The 18,169-nt window shown below is 37.4% G+C and overlaps 1 protein-coding gene across 1 annotated transcript in view; it reads right to left on the bottom strand.

The window, feature by feature from the left end:
- Window positions 1-9,668, bottom strand: part of LOC150080098 (uncharacterized) — a 53,927-nt gene extending 44,259 nt beyond the window's left edge. Inside the window, exon 1 of the mRNA XM_090381673.1 lies at window positions 9,164-9,668. Within this exon, the coding sequence (XP_090237799.1) occupies window positions 9,164-9,668 (505 nt within the window). The remainder of the gene's footprint in view (window positions 1-9,163) is intronic.
- Window positions 9,669-18,169: the final 8,501 nt, after the last annotated feature.

The following is an 18,169-nucleotide window of genomic DNA, read 5'->3' as shown; positions in this document are numbered from 1 at the left end:
ATATTTAACGAAATCGTTTCATTTGATGGAGTCGATAGCTTGAAAATGAATAGCAAAACAGCATTAAAACGTTTCCCACGCTCAGTGAAATTTTCTCGCACGCTAATTTAATTGCAGTACAGTGACTTGTTACGTAGTTCCGAGATCAACATTTTAAAAAATGATCAAGTATATTGCTTGTAATATTTGCGTTATATGCATTTATCCGAAGTCTAGTCATCACTCAGTACAGTATAGACATCGTGCATAATGGACAGTTTACTCGAACATTGTATCATAATTAATGCAACCAATGCAGTTACATTTTCGAAGAGCTAATAATGACCAACAGGAATGAAAAAGCAACGTCTGGGTGCAGTACGAAGACTATAAATGTAAGAAGAAGACTATAAATGTAAGAAAAAGACTGAATTTGAAAATTAAATAAGACGTTTTGAAGCGAATCGATTCCAGTCAACGACAAGCGGATGTGTGCCATAATTTAGGCCTTGCAAGTTTAACTGTAAGAACAATTATAAAAAAATAAAGAATTAATTTTAACAGCGGGAAAGATAGCTGTTCCACTGCAAGCAACTACGGCTTCGCCGACTATTAGGATTGAAATGGAAAGACTTTAACTAATTTTATTGAAGATAATATCCAATGCAGAATTCAGTTAAGTTAAATATTTGAGAGAGAGAGATTAGCCAATATGATGATGTGAAGAAAACTCACCTAAAAAAATGTTGTGTTTACCCTTATGAGCAGGTATATTTTCAATATGACAATGCAACCACCACACCAAATATGTGGGGAAGACTTCCAGCATCTACCCTGACCAATGTAATCCATGGATTTCAATTTCAGTAACTTAAAACTTTCAAAAAAGAACTTAAAATTATTGAAGAGGGGTATTATGTGTTATACTTCTCAAGTTTTTAACATAGATGAAGCAGGACTTTTATGGAAAACCGAATGCCTTAAAAGAAATTTCATATTGAAAGAAGAGAAAAACATGCCAGGTTTCAAAGCAGTGAAGGATCAGTTGACTTTATTGTTGGGTGGTAACGCTGCGGGGGATTTAAAATTAATACCCCTTTTAGTTTATTTGGAAGAGGGCCAAAGTTCAACCCAAAATCCACACATTTTTCATGATTAAATTCATCAATTAAATTAAATCAATTAAAATCAAATTAGATCAATTAAATTCATGATTTTAATTGGAATTTTAAGTTTAATTTTGATACATAAGTAGTTACCAGATAATTATATATGTATGTAATGCAGAATATTTAATATTCAATATTTAATAATTTGTGCATCTTTTCACTACTGTTTATTATTGATTAGGAAATATCCTATGGCACCGACCGCAACTCGCAAATACATATGTTACCTTATGGGAATGCGGCGCTCGCTTAGCGCTCTGTTCTTCCGGAACAAATTATCAGCGTTAAGCAGGGGTCACCTGTATAAGCTTGCTTTCTTGCATCATATGCCACTACTAATGCCAATGCTAAAAAACTGCACTTAGCTCACAAAACAATGGCTGGCAGTTACTGTGTGCGTGGAATACCGATAATCATTTATAAGACTCTGCACCACACTGATTTTGGCACAGTGCAAGGGATATTATTGTACAAGTTTCTGTGACATGCAAAGATAACCTCTAATTTCATGCTAATTTCTGCCACATTATCCTTTATCAGAACAGTCCAATGGTAAACATACTGTGTTTGCCATTGGAAATTCACATTCTCAATCTCCTTATATCTTTAAAGATACTTCCAGATGACTGATTTTGTTGTTTGAAGTTTTTAATTTATGACATTCAAATCACACACACAGCGTTTAAATCTTTTCATACAGTTTTAACTTATTCGACGTTGAACTGCAAAGAAATTGTAGTTAATTGAAAAACGTATAAATGTTCTATAATGAAAATGTTCCTGCACTAGTAGAAGGCAACACAATGCATATCAAATGAACAATGAATGTCTATGACAATTCCTGAGGATTGCCAGACATTCATTCACTGATAACAACTAAAGCCACCACTTGGAAATCGAAAATGCTGCAGTAGACAGTTGATATTCTGTACGCAGTTGTGAGCTCAGTGTGGTAAATTTCAACCATTCCTCTGCTTGCACCTTCACACCAATGGGACTGTTAGTAACCTTGAGTGTATATATATCTCTCATGCACAATGTCCAAAAATACTATAAATGCCTAGCATACTAGGCATTTATAGTATACTAGGCATGTGGATACAAAATAGTATCCTATTTTGTATCCCCACAAAGAAAGGCTCAACCTCCATGACACTAGACAATACTAGGTGACTAAAACCATGTTAAACTGCCAAGGAACAAAGCTCTGACCTCTCCCAGTCCCTTCTACACACACAGTATTTTAATCAGCATATAATAGGCACCACAGAGAGACTTAGCATTCCTTACATTCTTGGAAATATAATTTTAAAATGATTTCATAGGCTGGTCACTGGGCTGAATGCATTGATAATGTTCTAGGAGGCATCCCTAAAATATTACCTGAGCAGGTAATAAATAACCTTATTGCCTCTGCTTTGCCAGATGCATCTGGAGACCTATTATGTTAAAGAAATGGGTATACCTTGCCATGTGCCTTGTCTGTAAAAAGAAACTTCCCAAAAACTTCTAAATTCATTTCACAAATACAGGGTGTCTCAAAAATATTGGTACAAACGTTTAGGGGAGGTAGATAACACCTAAAGGAATGTGAATTGCATAGGAACCTATAACCGGAAACGTCACGGGAAAGTAGTAGCAGAGGCACAAGAAGCAGAAATGACACAAGACAGTAATTAGTGGCAAACATTTATTTGACATAATATTAACAATGGAATAAGAAATAGATGCATTTCATGATGTTACAACAGATGCTCGAAGGTTCCACCATGAGACGCGATGCATGTGTGACACCGACGCAGCATGGATTGGCGGACACGGTCGAACACACCTGGAGTTTCTTTGACAGTAGCAGCAGTGCAGATGAGTCTCGCCATGAGATCCATTTCCGTCTCCACAGGCGATTCATACACGATAGATTTGAGGGCCCCCCCCCCACAGAAAGAAATCAAGGCTCGATAAATCAGGTTAGCGTGGGGGCCAGGCAACAGGTCCACCATGGCCAATCCATCGATGCCCAAAATGCTTGTTCAAATGGTCACGCACCCCGTCAAGTTGAAACCAAATGTTGCGTCTCACATTTGCTGGAACATCGTCAAGTAACCCTAGTAGAACTTGTTCAAGAATGATCCGATATTTAGCGGAGTTCATGCGGGATGGTAACAGGTATGGGCTGACTAAGCAGTCACAGACCATACCTGCCCACACATTTATTGCGAAGCGATGTTGTGCCGCATGGGGTGCACACTGTGTGGGCCCTCTTCTAATCCATACACTAGGTGCATGTCTGCCAGCTCACGGTTTGTATATCGATGCATGCTCTTTGTTCGGCAACTACTGCTTGAATGAGTAAACCAGAAATTTTCCCTCTCGTGAACTGATGAACAGCGCCGTGTACCGACTTACCGTGATGGGTTCCTATGCGATTCACATTCCTTTAGATGTTACCTACCTCCCCTAAGGCGCCTCCGTAGCCAGGTGGGAAGGAGCAGCAGTGCATAGCACACACTTCTTGATTAGACCATGGTTTGAGCCCGTTACCACCAAATACAGAGGATGCGGAAAGGTCAGGGAATGACCACCGCATATCCCGGAGCAATATGGCCTTAGTTGCTAATGCTCCTAAAAACCAAATAACAAACAACAAACAAACCTCCCCTAAACATCTGTACCAATATTTTTGAGACACCCTGTATACATAGTTACTTTAAAAACTTAAGATTTTTTATATATCAAGTGAATTTATAGTCAAGGTTAATAACTTATTAAACATCCCGAATATATATTTGTTTGAATAGCCCAAAATCTTAGAAAAGACTAAGTTCGTATATCACATTTTGTATACAAATCAACTGCTACAAAATATTATTAGTGCTAATGGAACTGTTCACAATCACAAAAACAAAAGTACCAACTGAAAATGCACAATAAACAGTTCATGGAGAACTAATACGGAACTATCAGCATTGTCATGCGACAACTTCATCTGAAATTTTTCTAATTTTTAGATCATGTCAAGTAATACTTGAATGGAAAATGTTAGCTGTCAGTACAAGCTGAAAATATCTACAAAAAAAAAAACTGTCCAAATTTGAAATCTGTCAGTAGTATGCTATGAAGCTATAATCATAGCAACTATCCTACTGAAACTGTAAAAAGATGTGGCAAGACTTGTCTCAAGTGGAGGGAAGTGATAAGCAGATTGTATCATCGTCATCAGCCATTTTCAATCCACTGCAGGATGAAGGTTTCTCCAGCAACTTTCCAGTTCCTTCTGTTTTAAGCACTGACCATCCATTTACTACCCACAAACTCATGAATCATTCTCTGAGCAGTGCAGACGGGCTGCAAGAGTAGCTCATGGAGTATTGTCAATGATATACAGGAATTTTTCCAGCAGGGATAAGGAGGTGATTATTCCATTGTATAAGGCGATGGTCAGGCCACACCTAGAGTACTGTATACAGGTCTGGAGGCCTCATTTCAAGAAGGATGTAGAGCTGCTGGAACGAGTACAGAGAAGGGCAACAAGATTAGTGAATGGAACAAAGGGGTGCTCTTACGAAGAAAGGCTTAAGTTTTGCAAATTACAGTGTCTGGAGACTAGGCACCAGCGAGGTGATCTGATAGAGGTGTATAAAGCCTTGAATGGTTTAAGCATGCTCAATGCTGATGGGATTCTTCCTCTAGCTCAGAAAAATCACCTGAGAGGGCATAAATTCAAATTGAGGAAAGACAGATGTAGGATAGACGTGCGGAAATTTGCCTTTAGCCAGCGGGTGGTTGGTTGGTGGAACAGACTTCCATCCCTTGTGGTGGAGGTTGATAGCCTAAATAAGTTTAAGGCTCAGCTGGACAGGTATTTTGAACGAACAGAGGGGTGAAGTGGAAGTGGGTTTTTTTTTTTTTTTTTTTTTGGCTGATGCTGCATAAGCTTGCTTTCTTGCATCAAATGTCTCTACTAATGCTAATGCTAATTTTATCTATCCATCTCCTCCTTTGTCTTCCAGGATTTCTTTCAACTCCTCTTGGGTACCATTCTGTTATTTTTTTAGTCCATCTGTCATCATGTCTTCGAGCTATGTGTCTTGCCCAAGACCATTTTAGTTCTTTAGTTTTGATAAGGATGTCCTTTACTTGAGTTTGCTGCCTAATCCATGTGTTTCTCTTCTTATCTAACAGTCCGATTCCCAATATAATTTGTTCCATTCTTCGCTGTGTAGTTCTCAGCTTCTCTTCCATTCTTTTGGTGAGTGCCCAAGTTTCACTTCCATAAGTCATGGTGGGAAGTATACATTGGTTCATTATTTTACATTTCAGACAAACTGGGATATTGATCTTCAGTATGTGACTATATTTCCTGAATGCTATCCATCCAAAATTTATTCTTCTCTTGACTTCCAGCCATTTATCATTATTACAGCTAATAACTTGTCCCAGATAAGTATATGACTCCACCTTTTCAATTACTGCTCCTTCAATCATTATTTCCCTTTCCGTGGCATACTTGTTCATCATTACTTTTGTTTTAGCCATATTCATCTTTAGTCCTAAATCCTTACTAACTGTGCATAACTGATTAAGATTTTCCTCTAATTCTCTGGGATCGTGGCTTATGACCACAATGTCATCTGCAAATCGTAAATGGTTTAGGTACTCTCCGTTCACATTGATTCCTTTCTGTGACCAGTCTAATCTTCTGAAAGCTTCCTCAAGGGCAGAAGTAAATAGCTTCAGAGATATTGTGTCTCCTTGTGGAACTCCTTTCTCGATTTTAAATTTCCTACTGTCTTTGTCTAGTCTAATAAAGGAGGTAGCACTCTCATATATTTTCTTCAAAATCATAATATGTGGGGTATCTATGCCTTGTCTTTCTAGTGCCCGAAACATTGCCTTATGCTGTATGGAGTCAAATGTCTTTTCATAATCCACAAATGCCAAGCATAATGGTGTTTTGTATTCATTTGCTTTCTCCATTAGCTGTGATATTACGTGAAGGTGATCCATAGTTGAGAATCCTGTCCTAAAGCCAGCTTGCTCTTTCGGTTGATTCTCATCAAGTATTCTTTCTAATCTGTTAGTAATGACCCTTGTGAACAACTTGTAGATGTGGGATAACAAGCTAATTGGTCTATAATTTCCAATTTCTGATTTATCTCCTTTCTTATGCAGCAAAACTATGATTGCATTTTTCCACTGCTTAGGCGTCACATCTTTTCGGAATGCACTAAGCAGATTGTATACTTTGATTTAAATAAAAAACAAGAAGGCCTACTCTTTGCCAACAACTCCTTTCACAGTTGACTCATTTTTATTTCTCTGTAATGACAAATTATGTGCACCAGTACTCTTAACATTTGCAAGTGTTGCAATTCAATGCAGGAGTACAAAGGCTATGATAAACATCAGCGTTCATAACAGTTCAGACAACCAAGTTGCACGGTCATATCACCTTTCTGATCAGACTGTGCCAATGTTCATTGCTTTGTGGAAACCCTAAAATGCTTGAAATTCTGGAGAGTGAATATGAAAATACAGCTGATGTCAATCAGCCATCCAATAAGAGCATTCCAATCAGTCAGACTACCAACAAAAGTAAAATAAAAAAAAAAAAAAAAAATCTCTCATTTGAGGGGGGGGGGGAAGAGAGAGAGAGAGAGAGAGAGAGAGAGAGAGAGAGAGAGAGCTGTACAGATAATGGGGAGAGCATTACAATTTATCCATAAGGAAAAAGAATCTATCTTGTAAAATCGAAATGCAAGTGATACAAGTGGAAAATATCAGACTTATGCACAAGTCCTGCACCACAAATTCGAATTTCTGTCAGTGGCATGCTATGAAGCCACTGCGATTGTGGCTTCATAGCATGTCACTGACAGAAATTCAAATTTGATCATGTTTGGCATAATGGAAGCCTAAATAGGCTTCCATCTTATGGATTGCTGACTGTTTTCTCTCTGACTGCTTACTGCAAGTGATGGCTCACTGTCTTCTACCTCTGAAGACAGTGAACATAGTTCACTGTCTTCAGAGTTCATTAATGGAGAGGTAGAAGACAGTGAACATAGTTCACTGTCTTCTACCTCTCCATTAATGCTGGTGTTCTCCAAGGCTCAATTTTTCCTCCCACTCTAGTATATTAATGCATAGTATATTAATCACCTTCTTCCATTGACTGAAAATCCTATCCACAGTTTTGCTGATGATGCACATTGCATTCCACCTTCCACTTTGAGAAACCTTGCCCTGCATAAACCACTTCAACTTCTCCAATATGCATTACCAATCCCTTAAATACTGATCTCCAGATTTAATTCTCCAGTGGGGGCAAAAATAACTTAGTTATTTCAATCCTTCTAAAACTTAGTCCTGTCTCATATATCACAGAAAGGATTCTTCTACTCCTATGTTTATCTTCGATGACACTCAAATTTCTAAACAAGATCACGTATCTCTCTTAGGAATTACCCTGACTTCTAATTGCACTTGGCATAAACACATCACAAATATTGCTTACTCTGCATCTAAAAAACTGAGTTTATTCTTTCCCTCTAGGCATTACTCTTCTTCTAAACAGCTAAACACTCTGTACAAATCACAAATCCACCCTACCATGAAATATTATTCCCACATCTGGGGCAGTGCTCCCAAAACCTTTCTCAGGCTGCTAGACTCCATTGAAAAGAGGGCAGTGAGGTTAATTAATGACCCATCTCTTACAAAGTCAATTCACAATTTGTCTCATAGATCTGTTTCTTCTGCACGTCTTTTCTATAGATACTGTTCCATGGGCACTGTTCTTCTGAACTGGCTTCTATAATCCCCCCCTCTCTCTTCCAAATCAGTCTCAACATGTACCGCAACTAGTCAACATCCCCTTACTGTCCAACTTCAAACTCACAGAACCATCTTGTCTTCTTCCACATTTATCCCTTCAGCTTCTGTTTTCTGCAACACCCTCCCTTCACACATATTTCCAGAAAATTATAATCTCAGATATTCAAGTCTAATGTCAAGAAGTGTCTTCTATCATCTTAAACTTTCAACCACACATAGCACTAAGTACTATAAGTTCTAATACCTTTTGTGTTTGGGGTTTTCATAAAAAAAAAAAAAAGTTGTGAAGATTAATAAATCGCATTTTCTCTACTATAAAAGGATAATACATTTGGAGGAAATAATACTCAGAGAAAGAGTCCAATCATCTGGTAGGCTGCATATTTCCAAGAAAAAGTTTAAAAGCATATAAGAAGGAGAATGAATCATTCACAAGGTGACTACTCCTAAGTAACATTATTCCAATATAAGTTAACTGATATGATTATAACATTCCACACACAAGGAAGCAGCAAGTTTGACATCTCACTGTGTTCGTGACACTAGCTATATAGATTTGTCACAGTATAACAAACTTTAAGAATATTGTTTTTAATTAAAATTCATTTAAGTTCATCTTGTCATTAATAATTTTTGTTTAGTTAATTTGTCGTAGAGGACCTTTTGATACCAAATCTTGGCAGTGCAAGGAAACTTAAGCAATGAGATGTCTATTTTGTAGAACAAAGGAAAAAAAAGTTCCCAATGGAAAAACTGATAGCTCTGTGATGACACTAATGAAATTCATGGACTGACAAATGGGATTCATAACTGGATCTTACTATCAAGCAGGCAAAGTCATTGTTAATACCACATAGACCCTGTAATAAAAAACAAATACTGAAATATATTGTAACTGATGGTAATGAACGAATTATTCTCACTGCTGAGATTTTCAACTATGATGCACAAAGAGATATAAAAATAACCTCAATCTGCTTAGATATTTAAAAGTAAAAAAAAATCAGTGGCAAAAAAAACAGGTTGAAACAAAATTATAAATTAATATAAATTAATAATAAAAGTTATACAACACAGATAATTTAAGAAATATCCTTATTTTATAACTAGAAAGACTAGACATTTGAGGATGTTTCACCACTCTTATGAAAATAAAAAAATAAAGTGCAATTACTTACATTCATCTGCAGTCTTATACTGCCATTTGGTAGATCTCTTATTTGTCGTATCATAGTTTTGAGAACCTGATTCTTGTTTATTACCTTGCTGATTATAAAAATTTTTATGTTGTATGATATCTTTACAGTATGATGCATCACATACTTGGATTTCTTTGGCATTGCATTTTTCAGGAATTCTAATACTATAACGTTGACATGACTGAGTAAGAAAAGCATGTGGCAACATTTCAGATCTACAGCATGAATTGCTTATATCATTTATCACAATACTTATATTGCTTTCATTGTTATAACTGATATTTACAAATTCCTGATCTTCTTCAGTACCTTGTCCCGAATGACTATGTACAACATCTCCATATTTCTGGGATTCAGATGCTATATAATCATTATCTTGAGTCCCACAACAGTTTTCTTCGGGTGGACCCATGCTAATTTCACAAGCAATTACTTCAGGTACAGCATCTTGCATTTCAATAAAAGACATGTCTTGTCTTGGCATTTTTCACTGTTCAGTTTTTGATAACATAAGAAATATGACATCTGGTCATATTAATGAAATAAATGAAGGCACCTGAAATAAATGAAGGCAAAATAAAATCAAATTACTGATACTTTATAAAAATCACATATCACAGTAAATTATGGAAGTAGATTTAAGTTAATTTTTGTGATAGGTCTACAGCCATCACCAGAGGTTCTCAAAGTGTGAACTGTGTTTATAGAAAACACTCCTTTTTAACTTAAGAGTGGCCATTTAAAATCTCCTACCTTGGTATGATATGTTTCAAAATCCCATTAATCCAGGTATAAAGCATATTCTATTTAACCTTTTATTTTAACGTATCAAAGTATATATTAATTTATAAGTGCATACTCATAGCCAAATCTATATTTATTTGCACTTGCTCCGGAAGGGAGCATGAAATTTTATGATATATTTTAAGGGAAGAGCAAGGTATAAAAGTTTGGAAGCCTATGGTAATAACACAATAAGTAATTTAAAATACTTAACATATAAAATAGGGTAGAAATGTACATTCCACACCCTAGGAATTTATTATCACTTATAGAAAATCTGAAATTATTTTCAAAATTATTTTAAAAAATTTTAGGAATAATAATGACGTTATGGTTAACTATGAAACAAGATTACATCATCAAATAGGTTCCACATTAACAAAGTATGAAATGCTCACTCAAAAATTAGGACCACAATCAGACCATCTAAATACCCCCTTGAAAATTATGCATAACCACTAACTTTCTATTATCATGTTATTGATACCACCCTAGAAAAACTGACAGCAATGCACCTGGGCATATAACACTATAGCTCAGACACAGCATGGGTTTGTTAAGGGGAAGTCTTGTCTGACCAATTTGATTGAATACTACGATGTGGTCACAAAGGAACTGAATGCAAAAAATAGTGGAAACGTATTTTGCATCCTGTAGGAATAAATGGAGGTATCGTGAGAATATCGTAATGTGAACCCAATAACACAGTGGTTTTTTTTTTTTTTTTTTTTTTGTAATTCGTTCCAAGTCCTTGGAAGTTGAAATTTTGCTATATTACTAAGCTATTTATCTCTCTAAAAGGTGGTATTTATAATGGAAATTGCACTACCCTTCATCGTTATCATATGTTCCCGTTATAAGAATCAATTTTGAATGCCTTTGTGATATTTTTCTAAAACACATTTCTGGAGGTCACGACCATAAAACAATAAAAGCAATTTTTGCACTTTCCAGTTTATTGGGTTTTTATTTACTTGATCTTATTGCATTTGCAATAATACTGATAACTGGAATTCTGTGGGTTTTTACGGGTATTATGGTGAAATGAGTTCCCCTTCACTGTCAATCATATAAAAAAACATAAATAAATTTTTACAATCTTCTCTTCATTCCTATTTACTTATTACAATGATGAAAGGAAAGTGACTAAAAGAAAGTGCATGTGGTGGCAGTGATAGGAAAGAAACAAAATTGATTTAGAAATGAAGATGAAAATTATTAAGTACGAAGCAGGACAAAGTTTGTCATCTATTGCAAGGGAATTAGGTCTCGCTGCTTCAACAGTGAATACTATTAAGGACAGTGTACATATAAAAGAACATGTCAAAGTATCAATGCACTTAAGATCGACAGCAATCACAAAACAGAGTTCAGGTGCTATATCGAAGATGGAACAGCTGTTAATAATATGGATGGAAAATCAGATTCAGAAGTGAGTGTACCTGAGTCTAATAGCCATTCAAGCAAAAGCAAGAAGTATTTATGAAGATATTAAGGATAAGTATGGGGAACCCCAACCCAACTTCGTGACAAGCAATGGATGGTTTAATAGGGTCAAGCATTGCGTTGACCCTATTAAAATGCTGGATCAAAAATACAATGCCAGGTTTCAAGGCGTCAAAATATAGGGCCATGCTCTTGCTTGGGCTAATGCAACAAAAGATTGCAGATTAAAACCACTGCTTGTGTACTATTCTGGAAATCCTCGTGCATTTAAGGGCATCAATAAAGCCACCCTACCCATGCATTTCCAATCGGACCAGAGGGAATGGATAACAATATCTCTCTTTGAGGATTGGTTTAAATGCTGCTTCATTTCTGAGGTTGAAAAATATTGTAAAGACAACGAGGTTCCTTTCAAGATATTGTTTCTATTAGATAATGCTCTTGGACATCCTACACATCTAGATGATTTCAATTCAAACGCGAGTCATATTTCTACCACCAAACACGACTTCACTCATCCAACCTATGGACCAGGGTGTTCTTTTGAATTTAAAAAAATACTATTTATGCACTCAGGCATTGTCTGTAGTAGACGGTAAGAAAAATTTTACGTTAAGAGACTTTTGGAAATCTTACAATATTTACCATATCATCTTAAACATTAATAAGGCCTGGGCAGAAATTACTAAAAGTTGTTTAAATGGCGCATGGAAGAAAATATGCCAATGGCACGTAAAAGGCTTCAAAGGATTTGAAAAAGACGAATAGTGTGAAGGGGTTATACAGATAAGATTGTAAAGGTTGCAGAGCTACTTCAGTTGGAGGTTGATGCCAAAGACGTGGTTTTAACAGAGGAAGAAGAGAAGGAATTATCTAACGAGGAAGTTATTGACTGGCAGGCAGCAAAAGTGAAAGAAGAAAATGCTGATGAAGCTCAAGATGAACCAAATGAGGAGCCGAGAGACTTCATTACCAGAGAGATGGCAATGGCATTTCGTGAAATTGCATCGGCAATGGTGAGGTTTGAGAAGGTGGATGCTGAGAGCGAACGGTTCTTAAAAGTTATTAGAAGGGTGAATGATTTGCTTGCTTGTTACAAAGAAATCTACAATAAAAAAAAAAAAAAAAAGAAAAAAGCCACCGTCCAGTCAGCCATTAATATGTTCTTTCATAAGATTGAGCGGCTGACTCCTTCTAAATCTCCACAGTCCCAAACCTCCATAGCGGCGTACTTATCAGCTGAAGACATCAATTATGGCAACGATTCTCGAAAGGTAAAACTTACTGACATTATGCCTGTCTCCTCTTTTTCTTTGTAATTTTATAATTTTGAAATTTTTTAAATTGCACGATTTTGTAATTTTTCTTACGTATGAGATAAAAAATTGAATAAATACAATAAATAATTCTATTTACATTTGTCAGACATTTCTTTTTTGATTCAATCAATTCAGCAAGCACAGTTGTGAGTGCTGCACAAGCATGGAAGAAATTCCGACTTATATAAAATCCAACTTACATAACGTTCTGCAGAAAGCAACCCATACGTAAGTTGGTGAGTTCCTGTACTTATACTACACTCAGGGAGGTAGAGAATGAAAAAGACCTGGGTGTAATTGTGCAGTAAAATATGAAGTTCTCTGAGCAGTGCAGACAGGCTGCCAGAGCAGGTCGGAGTTTTGTCAATGATATATAGGAATTTTGCTAGCAGAGACAAGGAGGTGATTATCCCTTTGTATAACGCAATGGTCAGGCTGCACCTTGAGTACTGCGTACAGGTCTGGAGGCCTCATTTTAGGAAGGATGTAGTGTTGCTAGAACAGGTACAGAGAAGGGCAACAAGATTGGTGAGAGGAACAAAAGGGTTCTCTTACCAGGAGAGGCTTAAATTCTGTAAGTTGCAGCATCTGGAGACTAGGCATCTGCAAGGTGATCTGACTGAGGTATACAAGGCCTTGAATGGTTTGAGCAGGCTCAATGCTGATGGAATACTTCCACTTGGTCAGATTAAGAACCTGAGGGAGGAATAGATTCAAACTGAGGAAAGACATTTGCAGAATAAGATTTGCAGAAGTTTGCCTTTAGCCAGCAGGCAGTTGATTGCTGGAACAGATTTCCATCTGTTGTTGTGGAAGTTGATAGCTTAAATAAATTCAAGGCAGAACTAGACAAACATTTGGAACGAATGGATCAGTGAAAGGGGTTTTTTTTTTTTAGCTGATGCTGTCTGTATAAGCTTGCTTTCTTACATCATATTGCCTCAACTAATGCTAATAACATTATCAAGTGATACTGCATTTGAACAATTCAACCAAATACAAGAATTTTTAAAAAGTTGTAGGCCTATCTCAATTCAACAGATAGGGTGGAGTTCTGCCATTACATGGTAAGAGTGTATACTATTGTAAGTTCTAGTCCTACCAGCTAGTCCTAGCTTGTTCCAATTACTTTACATGCCTCTGACAAAGAATTCCTAAAGTTTCTCATAGGTTTCGCCCAAACATTTTAGTAAAATATTTTATCCAAAAGTAGTTAGGCCAGTGGCAAAACTATAAATTATGCTCCTACATTATCAGTACCAAGTCGCTGATAACGTTAATCAACAAAAATTCAACTTTAAATATAAATTTATATTATTGTATGATTGTATGATAAAAAAAATTGTGAAGAACTTACATGAAAGGCTTGTAAGTATAAAGTATATGATGAGAGCCTTGTTGATCAATTCAGCCCTGGAAAGATTGTGCAAGGCTCAAGGGGTAGAATTTTTTTCGGTCTGGTCTCTACTTTTTAACAGGAGAGACGGCTTCTACAGGGATGGGATACACTTAAATAGAAAGAGTGCAAGAATATTTGCTGATGTTATCGAGGCAGTGTTAGGTGGGTCGGAAAACTGTTAGCTTGGAGGATACACGGACTAATAGATTAACAGTAGCCACTGGCAGAAGTGAAAGTTATTCTTGCACTGCTTCTAATGGAATGAGCAGCAGCCCAGAAAACAAAATGCAGGATATTTCAGAGACTACTGGGAGTCATTGCGATACAAGTAAACACATGAAATGCGTTAAGGTAGCTAAGAATAGGAACAGGTGCATGTATACTTGCGTATACACCAATGCTGGGAGTTTGGTAATTAAATTTGATGAATTTGAGGTATTGTTCAAAACATCAAAGGCAGATATTGTTGGTATATCAAAGACATGGAGTCGCACAGATATAAGGAATGCAAGAACTGGAATTTGTGGAGTACAATGTGTACAGGAAGGATAGACAGGATAGGAAGGGAGCAGGGGTTATGCTATTAGTTAAGAAACACATAAAATCCAAGGAAGTCCAGCCAGTCGACATCACTGGACAGTGCAGTGTCAAGTCAGTTTGGTGTGACATAAGCACTGTGAAAGGAAAAATGAGAGTAGGTGTGTGTTATAGGCCTAATGACTCTGATGCGTATAATAAGAAACTGTACAGGGATATAGAGTGGGCCAGTAAATCAGGAAGGATGTAGGAAGGATGTAGAATGGAAAATTTTAATTTTCCAGATATTGACTGGAATTTGTGAGTTGGTCACACACACGCTACAAGGCTTTCACGGATTTATTGGATGATTGTTTTCTACATCAGCATGTTTGGGAGGCAACTAGAGGAAGTAATACTCTTGATCTGATTATCAGTAGTGATTCTTCATGCATTAAGAATCTGCACAGTAGGAACCACTAGATGGCAGTGATCACAGTGTGCTAAAGTGGGATTTACTCAAAGACCTAACTACCATCAGGGGTAAAGGGAAGGGTTTTTGCTTTCGTAAAGGCGACTACGGTGGTCTGAAACAGTATTTAAATTCTATACGGTGGGACCAACTGACGATGTTACCAACAGAAAATTCAAAATGGGAAGCATTCAAAGAATTTATCTTGGAAGCTACTAGGCTTTACATACCAACTAAGAAATACTGTTCGAGATATAGGCCTAAATGGATGTCAGATAAACTAATGAGACATATGACAGAGAAGAAAAATGCATGGGATACATAAAATACAAGCAGTGTCTGTAACCAAGTCACAAAGGAGATTAGGCACGCAAAGGCAGATTATGAGAAATCTTTGGCAAAGGATGCAAAGCAAAACAAAAACAAAGAGTTCTTTACCTATGTGAACTCTAGAAGAAAAGGGATTAATCAGATTGGTCCACTGGATATTGATGGTTCAACTGTTGATGATCCTGCTCAGGTGGCTACCGAACTAAATGAGTATTTTGCATCTACATTCACACATAAGGAGTTATTTAGGAAGGGGAATGCCAGGGGTGAATTCAACTCCAGCAGTAAGCTAGGGAATCTTGTAATAACTGAGAGTAAAGTGGAGGAGAAATTGTTGAAGATAAACATAAAAAAGGCACCCGGTATGGATGGGATCTATCCAGTTATATTAAAGGAGGCAGCAAAGAAGGTAAGCAAACCCTAAGCCATAATTATGAGAGCTTCTTTGGACTCAAGGGAGGTACCCATGGATTAGAGATGTGCAAATGAGACCCCAATTCACAAAGGAGGATCAAAGGGCAACACAAGTAATTATAGATCATCTAGACAAGACTTCAGTTATAGCTCGGACACAGAATGGTTTTGTTAAGGGAAAGTAGGAGACCGGCAGAATTACTTAACAAGTACAGGTCACTGTTGATCAAAAGCCGTGAATTAGGGTTGAATTTGAAAGTGTCTGCAATTCTGCCCAGACACGATAGGAGGGAGTATATGATGAGAGCCTTGTCGATCAATTCGGCCCTGGAAAGATTGTGCAAGGCTCAAGGGGTAGAATTTTTTTCAGCCTGGACTGTACTTGTAAACAGGAGAGATTGCTTCTACAGGGATGGGATACACTTAAATAGAAAGGGTGCAAGAATATTTGCTGATGCTATCGAGGCAGTGTTAGGTGGGTCGGAAAACTGCTAGCTTGGGGGGGGGAGACAAAGACCAATAGATTGACAGTAGCCACTGGCAGAGGTGAAAGAGATTCTTGCACTGCTTCTATTAGAATGAGCAGAAGCCTGAAAAACAAGATGCATGGTATTTCAGAGACTGCTGGGAGCCATTGTGGTACAAGTAAACACACGGGTTGTGTTAGGGTAGCTAAGAATAGAAACAGGTGCAGGTATACTTGCGTGTACACCAATGCTAGGAGTTTAGTAAATAAATTTGATGAATTTGAGGTATTGCTCAAAACATCAAAGGCAGATATTGTTGGGATATCAGAGACGTGGTGTCACACAGATATAAGGGATGCAGAACTGAAATTTTGGGAGTACAACGTCTACAGAAAGGATAGACAGGATAGGAAGGGGGGAGGAGTTATGCTATTAGTTAAGAAACACATAAAAACCAAGGAAGTGAAGCCAGTCGACATCGCTGGACAGTGCAGTGTTGAGTCAGTTTGGTGTGACATAAGCATTGGGAGATCAAAATTGAGAGTAGGAGTGTTCTGTAGGCCTAATGACTCTGATGAGTATAATAAGGAACTTTACAGGGAAATAGAGTGGGCCAGTAAATCAGAGAGTCTTATAATGGGAGATTTTAATTTCCCAGATAACGACTGGAATTTGGGGGCTGGTTACTCACACACTAGCAGGGCTTTTGTGGATTTATTGGATGATTGTTTTCTACATCAGCATGTTCGGGAGGCAACTAGAGGGAGTAATACTCTTGATTTGATTATCAGCAGTGATTCTTCATGCATTAAGAATCTGCAGATAAATGAACCACTAGGTGGCAGTGATCACAGTGTGCTGAAGTGGGATTTACTCAAAGAGGTAACTACCATTAGGGGTAAAGGGAAAGGTTATTGCTTCCGTAAAGGCGACTACAATGAACTGAGACAGTATTTAAATTCTATACAGTGGGACCAACTGATGATGTTACCAACAGCAAATTCAAAATGGGAAGCATTCAAGGAACTTATCTTGGAAGCTACTAGGCTTTACATACCAACTAAGAAATATTGTTCAAGGTTTAGGCCAAAATGGATGTCAGATGAACTAATGAGGCATATGGCAGAGAAGAAAAATGCATGGGATACTTACAAATTAACACATGACACAGAAGCCTATGATAGATACAAGTTGATATGCAACCAAGTTACAAAGGAGGTTAGGCAGGCGAAGGCAGATTACGAGAAATCCTTGGCAAGGGATGCAAAGAAAAACAGCAAAGAGTTCTTTACTTATGTAAACTCTAGAAGGAAGGGGATGAATCAGATTGGTCACTTGATATTGATGGGTCAACTGTTGATGAGCCTGCTCAGGTAGCTAACAAACTAAATGAATATTTTGCATCGACATTCACACATGAGGAATTATTCAGCAAGGGGAATGCCAGAGGTGTATTCAACTCTAGCAGTAAGCTACAGAATCTTGAAATAACTGGGAGTAAAGTGGAGGAGAAACTGTTGAAGATAAACACAAGAAAGGCACCTGGGGTGGATGGGATTTATCCAGTTATATTAAAGGAGGCAGCAAAGGAAGTAAGCAAACCCTTAGCCATAATTATGAGAGCTTCCTTGGACTCAGGGGAGGTACCCATGGACTGGAGACGTGCAAATGTGACCCCAATTCACAAAGGAGGATCAAAGGCTGACACAAGTAATTATAGACCTGTGAGCTTAACTTCTGTTCCAGGAAAATTAATGGAGGCACTAGTTAAAGAAGCACTGCAGGATCATTTAGACAAGACTTCAGTTATAGCTCAGACACAGCATGGTTTTGTTAAGG

The sequence above is a fragment of the Mastigoproctus giganteus genome, chromosome 9, assembly GCF_048544385.1.
Source record: "Mastigoproctus giganteus isolate SK-2022 chromosome 9, ASM4854438v1, whole genome shotgun sequence".
Taxonomy (NCBI): Eukaryota; Metazoa; Arthropoda; class Arachnida; order Uropygi; family Thelyphonidae; genus Mastigoproctus; species Mastigoproctus giganteus.
The sequence above is the reverse complement of the archived record's forward strand: the minus strand, read 5'-3'. Positions and strand labels throughout refer to the sequence as shown.